The sequence below is a fragment of the Alligator mississippiensis genome, chromosome 15 (assembly GCF_030867095.1).
Source record: "Alligator mississippiensis isolate rAllMis1 chromosome 15, rAllMis1, whole genome shotgun sequence".
NCBI lineage: Eukaryota > Metazoa > Chordata > Crocodylia > Alligatoridae > Alligator > Alligator mississippiensis.
Window position 1 is genome coordinate 9,290,555 of NC_081838.1, and position 14,871 is coordinate 9,305,425.

General features: G+C 61.4%; 2 protein-coding genes across 7 annotated transcripts; one reads left to right on the plus strand and one right to left on the minus strand.

The window, feature by feature from the left end:
- Positions 1–220: 220 nt before the first annotated feature.
- Positions 221–10,476, plus strand: CSAD (cysteine sulfinic acid decarboxylase). 6 transcript variants are annotated; one of them, XM_059718653.1, is made up of 15 exons: positions 221–988; positions 4,604–4,801; positions 5,067–5,193; positions 5,527–5,617; positions 6,010–6,116; positions 6,500–6,615; positions 6,925–7,004; positions 7,481–7,535; positions 7,630–7,746; positions 8,196–8,260; positions 8,574–8,655; positions 8,883–9,082; positions 9,179–9,230; positions 9,779–9,868; positions 10,089–10,476. In XM_059718653.1, the coding sequence occupies exons 2-15, from the start codon at positions 4,676–4,678 to the stop codon at positions 10,260–10,262; spliced, it is 1,482 nt and encodes a 493-aa protein (XP_059574636.1). In that variant the 5' UTR covers positions 221–988; positions 4,604–4,675; the 3' UTR covers positions 10,263–10,476. The 6 variants fall into 6 exon arrangements, with proteins under 6 accessions (XP_059574636.1, XP_019340344.1, XP_019340343.1 ...); XM_019484799.2 differs by lacking the exon at positions 221–988 and adding an exon at positions 1,012–3,340; XM_019484798.2 differs by lacking the exon at positions 221–988 and adding an exon at positions 3,373–3,937.
- Positions 10,477–10,573: 97 nt separating this feature from the next.
- LOC106737430 (uncharacterized) lies at positions 10,574–13,639 on the minus strand. Its single transcript, XM_014610527.3, has 3 exons — positions 11,733–13,639; positions 11,142–11,470; positions 10,574–10,941 (listed from the first exon to the last, which is right to left on the minus strand). Exons 1-3 carry the CDS (start codon positions 11,780–11,782, stop codon positions 10,646–10,648), a joined length of 675 nt encoding a protein of 224 aa, XP_014466013.1. The 5' UTR covers positions 11,783–13,639; the 3' UTR covers positions 10,574–10,645.
- Between the last annotated feature and the right edge of the window lie 1,232 nt (positions 13,640–14,871).

Genomic DNA, 14,871 nt, shown 5'->3' on the forward strand with positions numbered 1-14,871 from the left:
GCCTTGTCGACCCCCCCCAACCGGGCAGGGGGAGGGGCCTCTATTTGGCCCCGCCCACAACCCCCACAGGGGGTGTGTCTGTCCCCTCTAACTGGTGCGTGGGCTGCACTTGCCCCCCCCCAGCAACCCCTGTGAATGGGGGGTCCAATGCACCCCCAGGAGACCTCCCCCCACCCCAAGTGCCCAGTCTGTGCTGTGCCCTGCACCCCCCTTGGGTCTGGCACCCTTTCTAGCCCCCCCCCCACCAGCTTCTGAAACCAGGAGGCTTTCCCCTCACTTTGCAGACAGGGAAACTGAGGCACGGAGCAGGACGGCACTGGAGCCGGGGCCGTGGGTCGGCGGGAGCCGAGGGGGTGCTGCGGAGAGCGGCCGTGCCCTCTTGATTTTGCAATGTGCTTTTTTCCAGCTCGGGGGGGGTCCTTTCACCGCTGCGCGAGGGCAGAGAGCAGCGCGACAGCCCTTCTCCGTGTTTCGTGAGAGCGAGGATCCCAAAGAGGCGACGGGCGCCTCCCTGAGAGGATCCACCTGGCGCGGGGCTGAGAAACGTCGGCTCGGGGGCTCGCGGTTTCCCCGGGAAGCTCCTCCACGCGAGGGGCAGACGCCTGCAATGAGGATAGTTCCTGTTTTCAGGGCACCGGTGCAATCAGTGCCCAGCAAAGCGCAAGGGGCAGCTGCATCGGGGCCCGTAGAGAGGAGAAGGAGCAATTTTGGGATGAGCTGGGGAGGAAGCGCATCCCTCCCTTTTGCTGATGCCCTGCGTTAGCCCTTTGCCCAGCGCTGGCGCGGGCAGGCCCCTCGTGAGCGCTGGCGGGTTCGTCGTGGGGACCCGTAATCCCAGTTAATCCCTCGGTGGGAGCTGTAGGCTGCAGTCCTGATCTCTGCGTGCTTGCAGGCTGCCAGGCGTCCGTGGGATGCCTCTCTCTGCTGCCCCAACCCCTGGCCAGAGGTCACGCGCACGGGACCTGCCTTGGACGAAGCACCTGGGCAGGTAGGTGAATGGGGGTGGGGGTGCAGAGCAGAGCTGTAGGAGGAGAGGGGCTCTACTTGCAGATGTCAATTGCTATGGGGTCAGATAAGGATGGGTTCAGAAGTTGGCAGTTTAATGATTTACTATGAACGGCTTCCGCCTATCTAGGCACTATCGTGGTAACATGCTGGCTCTTGCTCATACCCCTGCTGCCTTCTTCAGCCTGCTTCCCTGGCCTTGTCTGTGTCCCTCTTCTCATTAGTTTCATACTCATTTTATCTGACAAATCATTTCGTTAAGGTGCCAGGAACAGAAATCATAAGGACTTGCCCTACAGAAGTCCTGAAGCGCGTCTGAAAATAGAATCGGAGAACATGAGGGTAGGAAGGGACCTCGGGGTCGCATCTAGTCCACCCCCTGCTCCAAGCAGGGCCAGCCCCAACTACATCACCCCAGCCAAGGCTTTAAAAACCTCCTACCCGGGTCTTAAAAACCTCCAAGGATGGAGAGTGCACCACCTCTCTGGGTAACCCGTTCCAGTGTTTTACTGCCCTCCTAGTGAGAAAGATATTAAAAAAAAACAAACTTAAACTTCCCTTGCTGCAACGTGAGCCCATTGCTCCTTGTTCTGTCATCTGCCACCGCTGAGAACAGCCCAGCTCCATCCTCTTTGCAACCCCCCTGCAGGGAGTTGAAGGCTGCTATTAAATCCCCACTCAATCTTCTCTTCTCCAGACTAAATAAGCCCGGTTCCCTCAGCTGCTCCTCCTAAATCCTGTTCCCCAGACCTCAAACTATTGTCATTGCCCTCCGCTGGACTCTCTCCAATCTGTCCACATCCTTTCTGCAGCCTGCCCCTCACAATTTCTTTGCAACTCCTGCTATAGCATGAGCTTTCCCTCTCTGGGTCTTGCGTGCAGAAGAATCTCATGTCAAGCGGCATTTAAACAAAAAAAAAAGTTTGGAGGCTTCCTGCTTGTAAGGAGCGGAGAGCTTGTGTGTGTGAAGTGAGCACCCCCTGAAGGCAGGAAACCAAAAGGCAGTGAAAAAAAACACCGTATTTGATTCTTTTTTTTTTTTTAAAACAACCTCTCATGACTTTTAAGTCAATGCTGTGATTTGGCAGACGTGGGGGATGAGGGATGCTGATGTGGCAAAGCAAATGCAGGCAGGTATGGGCTTATGAGCGTGTTTCCAGTCTGACTGTAAGTGATTTGTCCCTTGGAAGCGAGCCCTCAGCCCGCAGCGACACTGTTTCCCCCTCACCCGTTTGCCTCTCCATCCTTCTCTGTGGCATCACCCGCTTTTAGAGTTAGGAGACCCCTCCGGGCAGGGGTCTCGACTTCTTGCATTGCTGGGAGGTGCCCCTGTGCCTGTGTGGTGCTGTGTACCACAATATAGTATCTGCATGCGAACGAGCAGTGTGGGAGGCAGATGTTCCCTGACTGCAGGGAGAGACTTGGATGTGAGCTGAACACGTGCCCCAGGGTGAAGCAAAGGACTCCGACCTGAAGGGCAGCGCTGAGGAGTGGGAAAGGTGGGTTTGGAGCCAGGCGGCACTTCACAGGACCATGCACTAACATCTGGGTTCTCGCCTTACAGCACGTGGAACGAGGCAGCTCTGCTACACCACGGGCCAGGCTGGGGGCAGGTGGAGAGTCCGTGTGCTGATCTGCCTGCGGCCTGATCTAGGGTTCACGGGAGGCACAGGAGAAATCTCTTAAGACGTCTGGAATTTCTGAGCCCCTGGATCAGGACTCGGCACCCAGATCTGGCCTGTGAAGGCTGGGAGGGGCATCAGTGGCATATGGCTTGGCCTGGCATGGCGCCCCATCTGCTCCGTGCCGTGCCAGTGATCCACCCTGCAGTGACTTGCCTCCCCACCCCAGGCCAGGTGTTGCTTACCTGCTGCACTGAGCCCTCAATGCTGCAGGAAGATGGGGATGGGCTGCAAGGCAGGCGGAGGGCCCGGTGCCCCACTGCTGTCTGATTGCCAACCTCTGCCCTGGGTGAAGGGAGGGGCAGTGAGTTTGCACCAATTGCAGTATTTACAGCCCGGCCCAGATAAGCAGAGCACCTGACAGCCTGAGTGGACCAAGTTACTGCCCAAGTCCCTCCTTGGGGTCCTCTCCCTTCCTCATGGGCTGGAGCCAGGCTTGAACTGGATGAACCAGTCCTCATAGCTTTGACAAGGCAGGGATTGTTCCGCTCCTGTCTGGGCAGGCGTGAGCTTTGCTCTGGGGAGCTGGTAGGAGGCAGGAACCGGGGTCATCCTCACAGGCGGGGGGAGACCTGGTGCTGGGACAGGTCAAACCCAGGGTCCGGACGTGAGAGCAGGACGTCTGCACCCCAGAGCTGCCTGCAGGAAAGCAGGTGAGCGCATGGGAGGTTCATTGGGCTCTGTCCTGGGCATCCAGAAGTCTCTGGGGGCCTTGCCCATGGACCCCTGGAGGGTGCCGTGTGGACATCGGATGCTGCCTGGCCATGCCCGCAGCCCACCTTGGAGCGGTGCAGGGGGGCTTCGCTGTAGGGCATTGCAGTGAATGCTGGGCTATATAGTGCTACCCAGCTCCCCTCTGTATGGGCTTATTTTGGGCCAGGGGTTGTAACTTAGTGAGAGCTGCCATTGCTCCCAGCACACCGGTTCTGCCACCGCTCTCAGGTCTTGGCCAGGGGAAGAGGAGACAGACTGAGGGAGGGAAAGGCAGAAAGGGGCCTGGTGTGGTGGGGAGGTACACTCATCATCCCCACCCCTTGGCCAGGGATCCTGCGCCGCAGCTGCCTGCATTGATATTCCGGGCACGGAGATCTTTGCAAGCCCAGCTCCCTGGAGCGAGCCCAGGAGGGGGGATGGGGGGAGTCTATTTGTGTGCAGCAGACAGAAACTCCCAGGAAGCAGACGGGTGCCTTTAAAAGCAGTCGTGTGAAGATCATTTCTTGTGGACTTTGCTCCTTTGGGGGCTGGGGCAGGTAACAGGAGTGGGACCGGGACTGAGCTGGGGCAGCCATCCAGCACTGCGTGGGCTGTGCTGGTGGGGTGAGGTCTCTGTGCCATGTACAGCTCCAAGCACGGCCCCAAATGGCTTGTGAGGAGCTCTAGCAGGTGCAGCCAGGCTCCCCTGGGCACCGGGCTGGCACTGTGGGGCTGGCGGGTAGAGGGGAGGGCGTGGGGGGCAGCACATCTGAGGGGATGGCTGGGCCTGGCACGTGGAAAGACGGTCTAGCTTGCACTGAAACCACATCTTCTCCTGCCTCCTCCCTGCTTCCCTGCGCGCTCCCTCCATCCTGTCTGTCTGCCTGCCTGCTGGCTCTATCCTTTATGCTTAGTATTGTGGGCCATTCTGCTTGTACAGCGCCGAGCACCTGTCCCGGTCCACGGCTGGGGCCCCCAGGTGCTTCCACCCTGCAGGGGATGCCTGCTGTATAAACAAGTACAGCACCCGCCCTGGGGTCCAGGGCTGTCCGCAGGCAGCTGGCACCACGACGGGGTGGAGAGGGGAAGCTGTAGGCATTGCGTCTCCCTGGGGACTGTGCTACATCTTGGCTTCCCTTCACTCCTGTGCTCGTTGTCGGCTGCATGCAGAAGGCACCCAGAGCCCCCCAGTTCATGTCTCCCATGGCATCTTTCCCACCCAGCTTCAGATCCTGAGCTGCTCCAGAAAGCAACAGGCGTCCTCCGTGCCCGGCACAGGGCCATGCCCAGCGGTGATGGCCGAGGCCGACCTCCTGGATGTGCCCGCCCTGGACAAGGCAGCCGGCGAGGAGTTTCTGCAAGAGGCCTTTGGGGTCATCCTGGAGGAGGCCGTCAGGAGGGGGACAGATGTCGCCGAGAAGGTGGGGCTCCGGTGGAGCTGCCCGGGGACCACGGTGGGGGGGGTGCGGAGAGGTTTCCTGCTCGCTGTGGGGTGCTTTGCATGGCGTTTGGACGTGTTCTTGCCACTAGGCCACGGGCCCTGTGGCTGAAGGCTGCGCCAGCAGCTGGTTGGGAGCCCCCAGCCCCTCTAACATGGGACCCCGTGAGCCTGTCAGAGAAGGGCCCAGGGGGCAGGGCTCAGAGCCCCCTCCCTGGGCTGGACCAGGCTGTCCTGTGCCCCCACAGGTCTGCGATTGGAAGGAGCCTGAGGACCTGCGGCACCTGCTGGACCTGGAGCTGCGCGGCCACGGGGAGCCCCAGCCGCAGGTGCTACAGCGCTGCCGCGACATCATCCGCTACAGTGTGAAGACATGTAGGTGACGTGGGCACTGGCTCCACCCCAGGGCCACCCCAGGGGACATGGCTCTTCTGTACACCGGGATATGGCGATGCATCCCCCCCGTGTCTGTACCAGCACGCACAGGACTGATGCTCCCAGTAGCCACAGGCCAGGGAGGATAAAAGCCCTACCACTGCTACAGCTAAAAGCACAGCTCCAGGGGGTGGGGGGCTGTGTCTGCAGCTCCTGGGTCCCCCCAGCACTGGACTCTGATGAAGTTGCCTCACCTCTATCCTGGTGGTAGCACAGACCCAGCCTCTGTCCCCCTCTCTGGTGTCCTGCTACAGGACCTCTCTGTCTCCCCAGGCCACCCCCGGTTCTTTAACCAGCTGTTCTCCGGGCTGGACTATCACGCGCTGGCCGGACGGATGATCACAGAGACCCTCAACACCAGCCAGTATGTCCCTGTGCCCCCTCCTCAGCCTGGAGATACATGAAGGCATCACATCATGCTGGAAGCTGGGGGAGCTGGGGGTGGACAAAGCCCTGGGAGGGAGAACGTGGGAGCTGTTGGCCCTAGGAGGGACGAGGGACTCTGCCCCATGAGGCTGCAGGGATAGGGGCAGCAGTGGGCTCCTTCTGCTCCCTGCTTTGCAGCCTCGTTGATCTGGTCCTGGGCCCCTACAGCTCTGCTGATGCCCCTCGCTCCCAACCCGCAGCCCCTCCTGCCTCCCTGGGGTCAGACACCTGCCAGGTCTCACTCCCCTCCTGCCCCACTGTGTAGCCCCAGGTATTTTAGGGCATGCCCCCTGCCTCACTGTGGGGGGGCGGGGGTGCTGTGTGTTGCAGGTACACATACGAGATCGCGCCCGTCTTTGTGCTCATGGAGGAGGTGGTGCTGCAGAAGCTGCGGGAGCTCGTGGGCTGGGGCAGCGGAGACGGGATCTTCTGTCCAGGTGTGCCAGGCCTAGCCGGGCCCAGCTCCCCCTCCTCGGGTTAGCTGTGCCCAGCCCCGAAGCCAAGCAACTCCCAGGGGGTCTTTGGCCCAACCTGCCCCTTCTCTGCCCTTTGTCCCCTGTCTCAGGGACCCTCCAGCCCTCTTATCTCCTGGGCTGGACCAGGTGCCTCTGTGTCTGCTCAGGCAGCCCCATGCTGAGTCAGCGGAAGGGCCCACGGAGGGCGAGCTTCCTCCCAGCAGCGTCCTTGTGGTCCTTGTCCATAGCAGCATGCAGTCTGTGCCCGTGAATCCCAGCTCAGGGCAGCCCCTTCTGTTCCGTGCCCCCAACCCAGGCTGACCAGGCTAGGTTCCTGGTGACCTCAGTGTTTTGCTTCCCTGCAGGCGGCTCCATCTCCAACATGTATGCCATGAACGTGGCCCGGTACCACCGCTTTCCCGATTGCAAGCGCCGGGGCCTCTGGGCGCTGCCACGGCTGGCTGTCTTCACGTCGAAGGAGGTGCAGCTGGGTGGGGTGCTTGGGTGCTGGATCTCTGCTCCCTGGGAGAGAGCTGCAGTGATGGGTGGCTGTGGGTCCATGCTAGGGATTGCTAGGTGTTGCTGCAACAATGGAGATGGCTTGGGCACCCAGCAGAGCCTGGGGCAGCCTGCGTCTCTGAGCCATGGGAGCGAGGGTGTCTAATGCGTCAGGCCCTGCACTAGATCCGGTCCGTGGCCTGTGCGCTTGTCCCCAACCTTAGCTCCTCGCCCATGCAGTGCAGCCAGTGCCTGGTGGGCAGGAGCTGACCCTTTCCTTTGCCACCCCCAGTGCCACTACTCCATCCAGAAGGGAGCTGCTTTCCTGGGCATCGGCACAGACAATGTCTACCTGGTCGGCGCCGATGAGAGGTGCAGGGCAGGCGCGGGGACAGCTGGGGGGATTGGACAGAGCCAGGGTCCCTGGCGCTCCTGGTACAGTTACCCCGCTGTGGCAGAGGGAGGCTGGCATGGGCAGCTGCTCCTGCCCTGCCCTCTTCAGCATGCTCTGCTGGCACTGCAGGGGACCTGGAGACCTCCCCCCACAGCTGGGAGAGGATGGGACCAGAGCTGCTGCTCCCCCCCTCCCCTCCCACACACACAGCCATGCCCCCATCCCAACTTCTGGCAGCAAGAGGCAGGGATTGCAGGACCTGGAGGGGCTGGGGTCTGGGCAGCTTCCCAGTAGCCATTGTGCACACAGTAGCCTGGGTGGATTTGGGTGGTGCATTTGGTGGGTTTGGGGGTTGTGGAGGGCTGGCACAGACCCTTTCCAGGACTCAAGATGACTCAGACCCCCCTCCCAGTCTGGAGTCTGAGCCTGGCCCTGACTGGAGCTCTGCTCCCAGGGGCAAGATGATCCCGGCCGAGCTGGAGAAGCAGATCAGCCAGGCACAGGTCGAGGTGAGTGGGGTGGGGGGCACCAAGCCAGGGCTGGGAGCTGCAAGGGCAGCCCAACACACTGCCTGGCCTCCAACCCATTCCCTCTTGCTTCCAGGGCGCTGTGCCCTTCTTTGTCAGTGTCACCTGTGGCACCACTGTCCTGGGGGCCTTTGACCCGCTCGTGGCCGTGGCTGACGTGTGTGAGCGCCACGGGCTCTGGTTTCATGTGGATGTGAGTCCCCAAGGGAGGAGAGAGCGGGAGGGTCAGGGTGGATTGTGTTCTTGGGCCCAGGGATGGTGGCAAGGGGCCAGGGGACTCAGGGTAGGGAACATGGCTGGTCACTTGACCCCTGTCCACCCACCCCTGGATTGTGGCCTCTGCTGGTGGCTCCTTCAGTCCTTCAGTGCCTTTCAGCAGTCCCCCTGGGTTGCTCAGACACTTGTTATCCCATGCAACCAGCCCCGGCCCCAGACCAACTCCCATATGAGCCCATTCCTGGACTTGGAGCCCCAGTGGGGATGCCAGCAGTAGCCAATACTGCAGCCCAGCCACCCTGTGCTGCACCGCTCCCCTTGGCTGGTTGTGGGGGGTGGGTGTTGGGCAGAGACTCCCCAGGAGGGGTGCCACTGCCTATTAGCAGCTGCTCTGGCTCAGAGGGCTCATCTTCCCCTTCCTCACAGGCTGCATGGGGTGGCAGCGTCCTGCTGTCCCAAAAGCACCGGCACCTCCTGGCTGGGATTGAGAGGTGAGCGCTGCCCATGTGGGGGAGGGAGTGGAGCAAGGTGTAGGTTGCAACACAGGCCTATAAATGGTTGCAAGAACATGGGGATGTAATAATGGGCTCAGGGCTGGGCCTGGGGCTGCTCCGACTTAGCACTAAAGACCCGCAAAGAAGCATCTTGTCCTGTGCAACCCACAGCTCCGAGTCTCTGCGGGCTGTATCAGTCCACAACCCCCCATGAGAGCCCACCCCCAGCCCCTGCATCCAGCCCTGGTCACTAGCTCCAGACCCCCAGCCCCAGCCAACGCTGATCTCTAAGTCTGTCTCTCCCTTGCAGGGCAAATTCGGTGGCCTGGAACCCCCACAAGATGCTGACGACTGGCTTGCAGTGCTCAGCCTTCCTGCTTCGCAACACATCTGTACGTACCTGCCCTGCTGCTCCCCACACCCCCTGCGGGAAGAGGCTGGGGCTGGAGTAGCTCCTGGGCAGGACTGGAGTGGAGGGTGCTTCCCCTTCTGCCCCTACAACATCCCTTGCTGGCTGTGGCTGGAAGCAGCATCGCTAGAGGCACCTCGAACCATCCCGGGTCTCACTGGTCCTGCTTCTGGCTGGCTGACTCGCTGCCTGGCCCCCTTCCCTTGGCAGGGCCTGCTGCATCGATGCCACAGCGCCGGAGCCACCTACCTCTTCCAGCCTGACAAGTTCTACAACGTGGCCTGGGACACAGGCGACAAGACAGTGCAGTGCGGGCGCAAGGTGGACTGCCTCAAGCTGTGGCTGCTGTGGAAAGCCGTGGGCACCGAGGGGTTGGAGAAGCGTGTGGACCGCGCTTTTGCCTGCACCCGGTGAGCATGGGCAGGGCATGCCTTGGGAGCTGGCCCCAAGTGCCACGGAGCAGACACAGAGCATCAGCTCACGCCTGCTCCCTTTATCTGCTCCAGGTACCTGGTGGAGGAAATAAAGAAGCGGGAGGGTTTCCAGCTGGTGATGGAGGTACGTATTGTACAGGGCTGTGTAGTGGGGCCAGAGTGACCCGGAGCAAGGGGACCCCATCAGGTCATGCCCCCCCATTCTCCTGCTGCGGGACCACGTTCGTGGGCAGCAGCTGGCATCCCCTATCACCTGAGTCTGCAGGGCCGACTGGAGTGCGGCAGGTAGGAAACACCAGGCAGGACTCCTGGGTTCCTCTCTCACTTGGCTTGCTCTGGGACCATGGTCCAAACATGCTTTATGCCTCAGTTTCCCCAGTTGTAACACTGCCCTGGTTCGCTGGGGCCCCCTTGAGACTCTCAGGTGCTGGGGAAATGGGTAAGCCTGGGTCCCGGACCCCGCTTCACCCCTAGGTGAGATGATGCCACTTTGGGGGGTGCTTGGTGGCTAGTGACCCTCGCTGCAGTGCAAGCCAGCCCCGGGGTGCTCCAGGGCAGTGCAGGTGCGGATGCCTGTTGAAGGTCCCAGGAGTGTCCCTCGACATGCAGCAGGGAAGCCCTGTATGTCCTTAACAGGGTTCCCTGTGGTGACCCCTTCTTCCCCCCCTGCAGCCTGAATTCATCAATCTGTGCTTCTGGTTCGTGCCACCCAGCCTGCGTGGCAAGCAGGCCCAGGCCGACTACTGGGAGCGTTTGGGGAAGGTGAGTGCAGGGGGCCCTGCTGGATCTCGTGCTTCTGAACATCATGGCAGGGACTTCAACAGGTACCTAAGGGAATTAGGCATCAACTCCTGGTGAACCTCAGCAGGACTTGGGTGCCTGGCTTCCTCCATCCCCTTTGAAACCATCTAAAGGTGCTGGCTGGGCGTCTGCTCCGTGCCTGCCCCAGTGCCAGGCTGATCCCCCTGCCCTCTGTGCCCAGGTGGCCCCAGCCATCAAGGAGCGGATGATGAAGGCGGGCTCCATGCTGGTGGGTTACCAGCCACACGGCAGCAAGGCCAATTTCTTCCGCCAGATCGTCACCAGCCCCCTGGTCACCAGGCAGGACCTGGACTTCTTCCTGGACGAGATCGAGAGGCTGGGCAGGGACCTGTAGGGAACCAAGCTCCCTGCCCTGTCCCCATCACTCCTCCTCCATGGGATGCCCCCAGGACGCTTGTGCCCATGATACTTTCTACTCTGCCCATGGAGGCCCAGCTCCAATGCCAGTCCCAGCGGGGCAGGGGTGCTGGAGCTGCAGGGAGACACCTCAGTCCTTTGCAGATACAAAGCCCGGTGTTTATTGAGAATAAAAATCCTTTGTAAGTGGGGCCGAGCAGAGTTCAGGGTGAGGGGCCTCCACCCCACCTCCACTGCACTGGGCTTCACTGGCACTGGATCCCAGCTCCTGAGATATCCTCTTTGCCCCAAACCCCTTGTCACTGCCTCTCCAGCTGGGACCAGCCTCAGCCCCAGCCCATGTGCCAACTCCTGTCCCACTCAGCCCTGCTCCGGCTCCAGGAGGCAATCCAGGGCCTCGGGCTGCAGGGGCACTTTCTGGGCAGAGAGGATGCTGTGCAGGTGGGCAGCCGTGGCTGCCCGTCCTTGTTGTTGCCTCCACTCGAGCAGCATGCCAAAGGCCTGCAGGACCAGGTCGCCACGGTGGTCCTCTTCCACCTGCTCCAGCTGGTGATACTCCAGCCCAAGGAACTGGATCCCAATCTGGCGCCACTTCCGGCCCATGCAGCTGGCCAGGTTCATCAGCTGCGACTGTGACACCAGCCTCGGCCGCCCTGCTGTGGAGGGGACTGGAATCAGCGGGTGGATGCTGGGGCGGCTGCCTGGGGCTCCTTCCCTGCTGCTTGGGGCAGAGTGGGGTCAGAGCTCCCTCATGTCCCCTGCCCTTGTGTCATCCCCTCCTGGGACTGGTGTCCCTGGGAGCTCCCCCAATGCCCCTTGCTGGGACAGGCCAGCTCTCCCTGGCCCCGTTACCCACCTGGGGCCAGGGCTGGCCCATGGCCCTTGGCAGCAGCCCCACTGGCCCCGATGGACGCAGCTCTGTCTTTTGGGGGCTGGAAGCACTGGGCCAGGTCAAGTCGGCAGATCAGCTCCAGCAACTGCAGGGTCAGCTCCTGGGTATTGTGGGAGTGGCACCGTAGCATCAGGTTGACGGTCTGCTCGCGCGAGGCATTGGCCAGGAGCTCCCAAGCGATCCGGGGCTCAGGCGCCGAGTGCCGCAGGAAGAACTTGAAGTTATTGAACTGCTCCTCGTCCAGCTCCTGCAGGAGCTCTTGCAGCTGCTTGGCCATGGCGATTCCTAAGGGCCTGGGCACCGGGCATGGCCAGGGTCACGGGGGGGCTTTGGGGACCCCTGTGCTTCTGGCTGCCCCCAGGCCCCAATGCCCTGCTCCCCGGCCAGCCTGGCTCAGCCCCGTGCCCTCTCCCCTGCGCCCCCCCCCCCACAACCTCAGTGCCCCTCATATGCCCCCTGCCTCCCCCAACAGTCTGCCCAGCTCTACTCCATGCCACCCTCCCCACCCCAGCTGCTTCAGCGCCCACCAGGTGCTCGGCACTGCACGGGACTCACCGCGCCCAGATCGTGCCACGGGGAGAAGGGTCGGAGCGGGTGACATTCATGATTGAGCACGGAAAAAAACCCACTGGTTTTGGTTTTGCTTTCGCTCTGGCTCTTCCTTCCTCTGCTGCGTGGGGCCTGGTGGGGACTGGGGCACCCTGAGCACAGCAGAGGCACCCCTGGAGGGGGTGTTATCCCCCAGAAAATGGGGGTTCCCTCTGGAGGGGGCACTTTGCTGCTATACAGCACCTTTGGAGATAACCCCCAACCCCTGGCACTGCATTTGCTGCCAGCCAAATGCCAGTCACTTGGGAAGGGGCATTGGCTTCACACACAGGGAAAATTGAAGCGTGTGGGTGTGGGCAGGGCAGGTGGCTCTTTGTGGCTGTATCCCCCTGCCCTGCCTGATCTGCTGCAGAGATGCATCCTGGATGCACCAGCTGGAACGACGGTGCATGGATGCCCTCGTGCGAATGGTGCTTTACTGGTAGCGGGTGCTGCGGGGCACAGGCCTCCTGTACAGTGTGATGAGGCAGCATCGTGCTAACAGCAGGAGCCAGAACGAGCCCAGGGGTAGAAACCAGGCCTCAGTGCTGTGCCAGCCTAGCTGGGAGCTGGGAGAGCTTGGCTAGGCAGGCAGGGAGATGCCAGGGGAGCCCCAATTGCCATGCCCGTCTAGAGGGGACTGACAGCTGCCTGAGCAGAGAGGGGTCTGCAGGGGCCCCAAGGGCAGGCAGGGCTGTGGGGCTGGGAGCTTTCACAGCAGGTGTTGGGGGACCGGTGGTGCCCAGCGTGAAGGGAGCTGCAGTCCCCAGAGCTGGGTCCAGGATGCAGGAACGAGCCCAAGGGGCTGGGAGCAACAGCAGTGGATCCAGACTGGAGGAGTGAGCGGTGCAGAACGATGCATGTGGGACCAGATGCCCGGAGATGCCAGGCCAAGCGGGGCCCAGCTACCTCCCTCACGTGGGGCAGGATCAGGAGCGAGATGTTAGCAGCCCCTGAGGACCTGGAGCTGCGGGGCCGCAGGGAGCCCTGGCCGCAGCTGCTGCGGTGCTGCCGCAACGTCATTCACTACAGCGTGAAGACACGGAGGTGACGTGGGCACTGACTCTACCCCCGGGCTGCTCTGCAGGACACAGCTCTTCTGTGCACAGGGAGATGGTGATGCATCCCTAGAACGTGCCAGGTGAGCCGAGCCCAGCTCACTACGTGGGACTGGCAACCCCAGTGGCCACAGCCCAGGGAGGATAACAGCCCTACCACTGCTACAGCTAAGAGCACAGCTCCAGGGGGTGGGGGCTGTGTCTGCAGCTCCCGAGTCCCCCCAGTGCTGGCATCTGTGTTGAAGTTGCCTCACCTCTATCCTGGTGGTAGCACAGACCCAGCCTCTGTCCCCCTCTCTGGTATCCGGCTACAGACCCTCTTTGTCTCCCCAGGCCACTCCCGGTTCTTTACCCAGCTGTTCTCCGGGCTGGACCATCATGCACTGGCTGGACGGATGATCACAGAGACCCCCAACACCAGCCAGTATGTCCCTGTGCCCCCTCCCCAGCCTGGAGATACATGGAGGTGTCACATTGTGCTGGAAGCCGGAGGGGCTGGGGGTGGACAAGGCCCTGGGAGGGGGAACGTGGGGGCTGTTGGCAATGCAGTGTGGGCACAAGGTGGCTGCTGTGGAAAGCCGTGGGCACCAGGGGTTGGGGAAGCACGTGGACCGTGCCTTCACCTGCACCTGCTGAGCACGGGCAGGGGGTGCCCAGGGAGCTGGTCCCAGGCCCCACGGAGCAGCCGCAGAGCACTGACTCACGGCTGCTCCCTTCTTCTGCTCCAGGGACCTGGCAGAAGAGATGAAGAAGCGGGAGGGTTTCCAGCTGGTGATGGAGGTACGTCCTGTGCAGGGCTGTGAAGGGGGGGGGGGGGGGGGGCAGAGTGACCTACAGCAAAGGGGCCCTATCAGGCCACGTCCCCCCATTTTCCTGCCACGGAGCCACGTTCATGGGCAGCAGCTGGTGCCCCCGATCCCCCAAGTCTTTGCAGGGCAGAGCGGGATGTGGCAGTTAGCAAACACCAGGCAGGACTCCTGGGTTCCTCTCCCACTTGGCTTGCTCTGGTACCATGGCCCAGACACGCTTTATGCCTCAGTTTCCCCAGTTTTAACACTGCCCTGGTTCACTGGGGCCCCCTCGGAGACTCTTAGCCAGCAGGTGCCAGGGAACTTTTTTTGTACAGTATATTTCTTTATAGACATATAGTTATATATATACAGTCACTGACCTAAGCATTCCTGCACACACCTTAAAATGCATTAAAAGCCCACGCACCTGTTACAACGGATGCATCTGTGCCCCCATCCGCAGTCCTTTCCTTGGCACAGTCTCTTAGCTCTCACCCGGTTGTTGGGGTTTTCATGTGCGCGTCTTCCTTGTCTTTGTTGCTGCCGCTGTCACTGTTGCTACCACTGCCGCTGACACTGCTGTTGTCATCGTCGCTGTTTCGAGGCCCGGCTGTGTCGCTGTTGGACGCTGTACATGGATGTGAGCAAAGAGGTGCTGGTCAAAGGCTTCTTGGGTGTGTGGATTGCGATGAGAGTTGGGGGTTTGGCAGGGCTGCCTGCTCTCCCCAATCCTTTTCATCTGTGCCATAGTACCCCTAGCCCAGTGCATCTGGCAGGACCCCGGGATGCGCAGGTCCATATCCCCCGAGGAAGTAAGGAAGAGGCCAAGGTCCTGGCCTACATGGATGACCTGAACATCTTGTGCCTGAATAAGTATGCAGTAGAAAGAGCCTTATGGCACACATGGGCTTATGAAGCAGTAGCAGGGGCCAAGCTCAAAGTGAGCAAAAGCACCTGCCTGGCCATGGGTGAGCTCGGGGACCTAGAGTCCCTGGGGGTCTCGATTCCCTGCAAGGGGTCAAGATCCTTGGGGTGGAGTTCGACCCTGAACTGAGCGGAAGGAAGGCCTGGGAGAAGAAGGAGGCCAATGTGAAGCAGAGGTTGAATATGTGGCACGCGCGCCAGGTCTCTATGGGGGGTGAGTGGCACTCATGCAGGCAGTGGTGCTACCAGTGCTTCTGTGCACTGCACTGGTCTTCCCCCCTCCAAAGCATATCACCCGCAAAATCCAGACAGCCACGTGCATTTTCTTTTGGG

Coding starts and splice junctions, on each gene's coding strand:
- CSAD (XM_019484796.2), top strand. CDS start 4,021: ATGTACAGCTCCAAGCACGGCCCCAAATGGCTT. Junction 5,618..6,009: donor GAGACCCTCAACACCAGCCA/GTATGTCCCTGT, acceptor TGTGTGTTGCAG/GTACACATACGAGATCGCGC. Junction 9,231..9,778: donor GTTTCCAGCTGGTGATGGAG/GTACGTATTGTA, acceptor CCCCCCCTGCAG/CCTGAATTCATCAATCTGTG.
- LOC106737430 (XM_014610527.3), bottom strand. CDS start 11,782: ATGAATGTCACCCGCTCCGACCCTTCTCCCCGTGGCACGATCTGGGCG. Junction 11,471..11,732: donor CGTGGCACGATCTGGGCGCG/GTGAGTCCCGTG, acceptor CCCGGTGCCCAG/GCCCTTAGGAATCGCCATGG. Junction 10,942..11,141: donor TGGGCCAGCCCTGGCCCCAG/GTGGGTAACGGG, acceptor TCCCCTCCACAG/CAGGGCGGCCGAGGCTGGTG.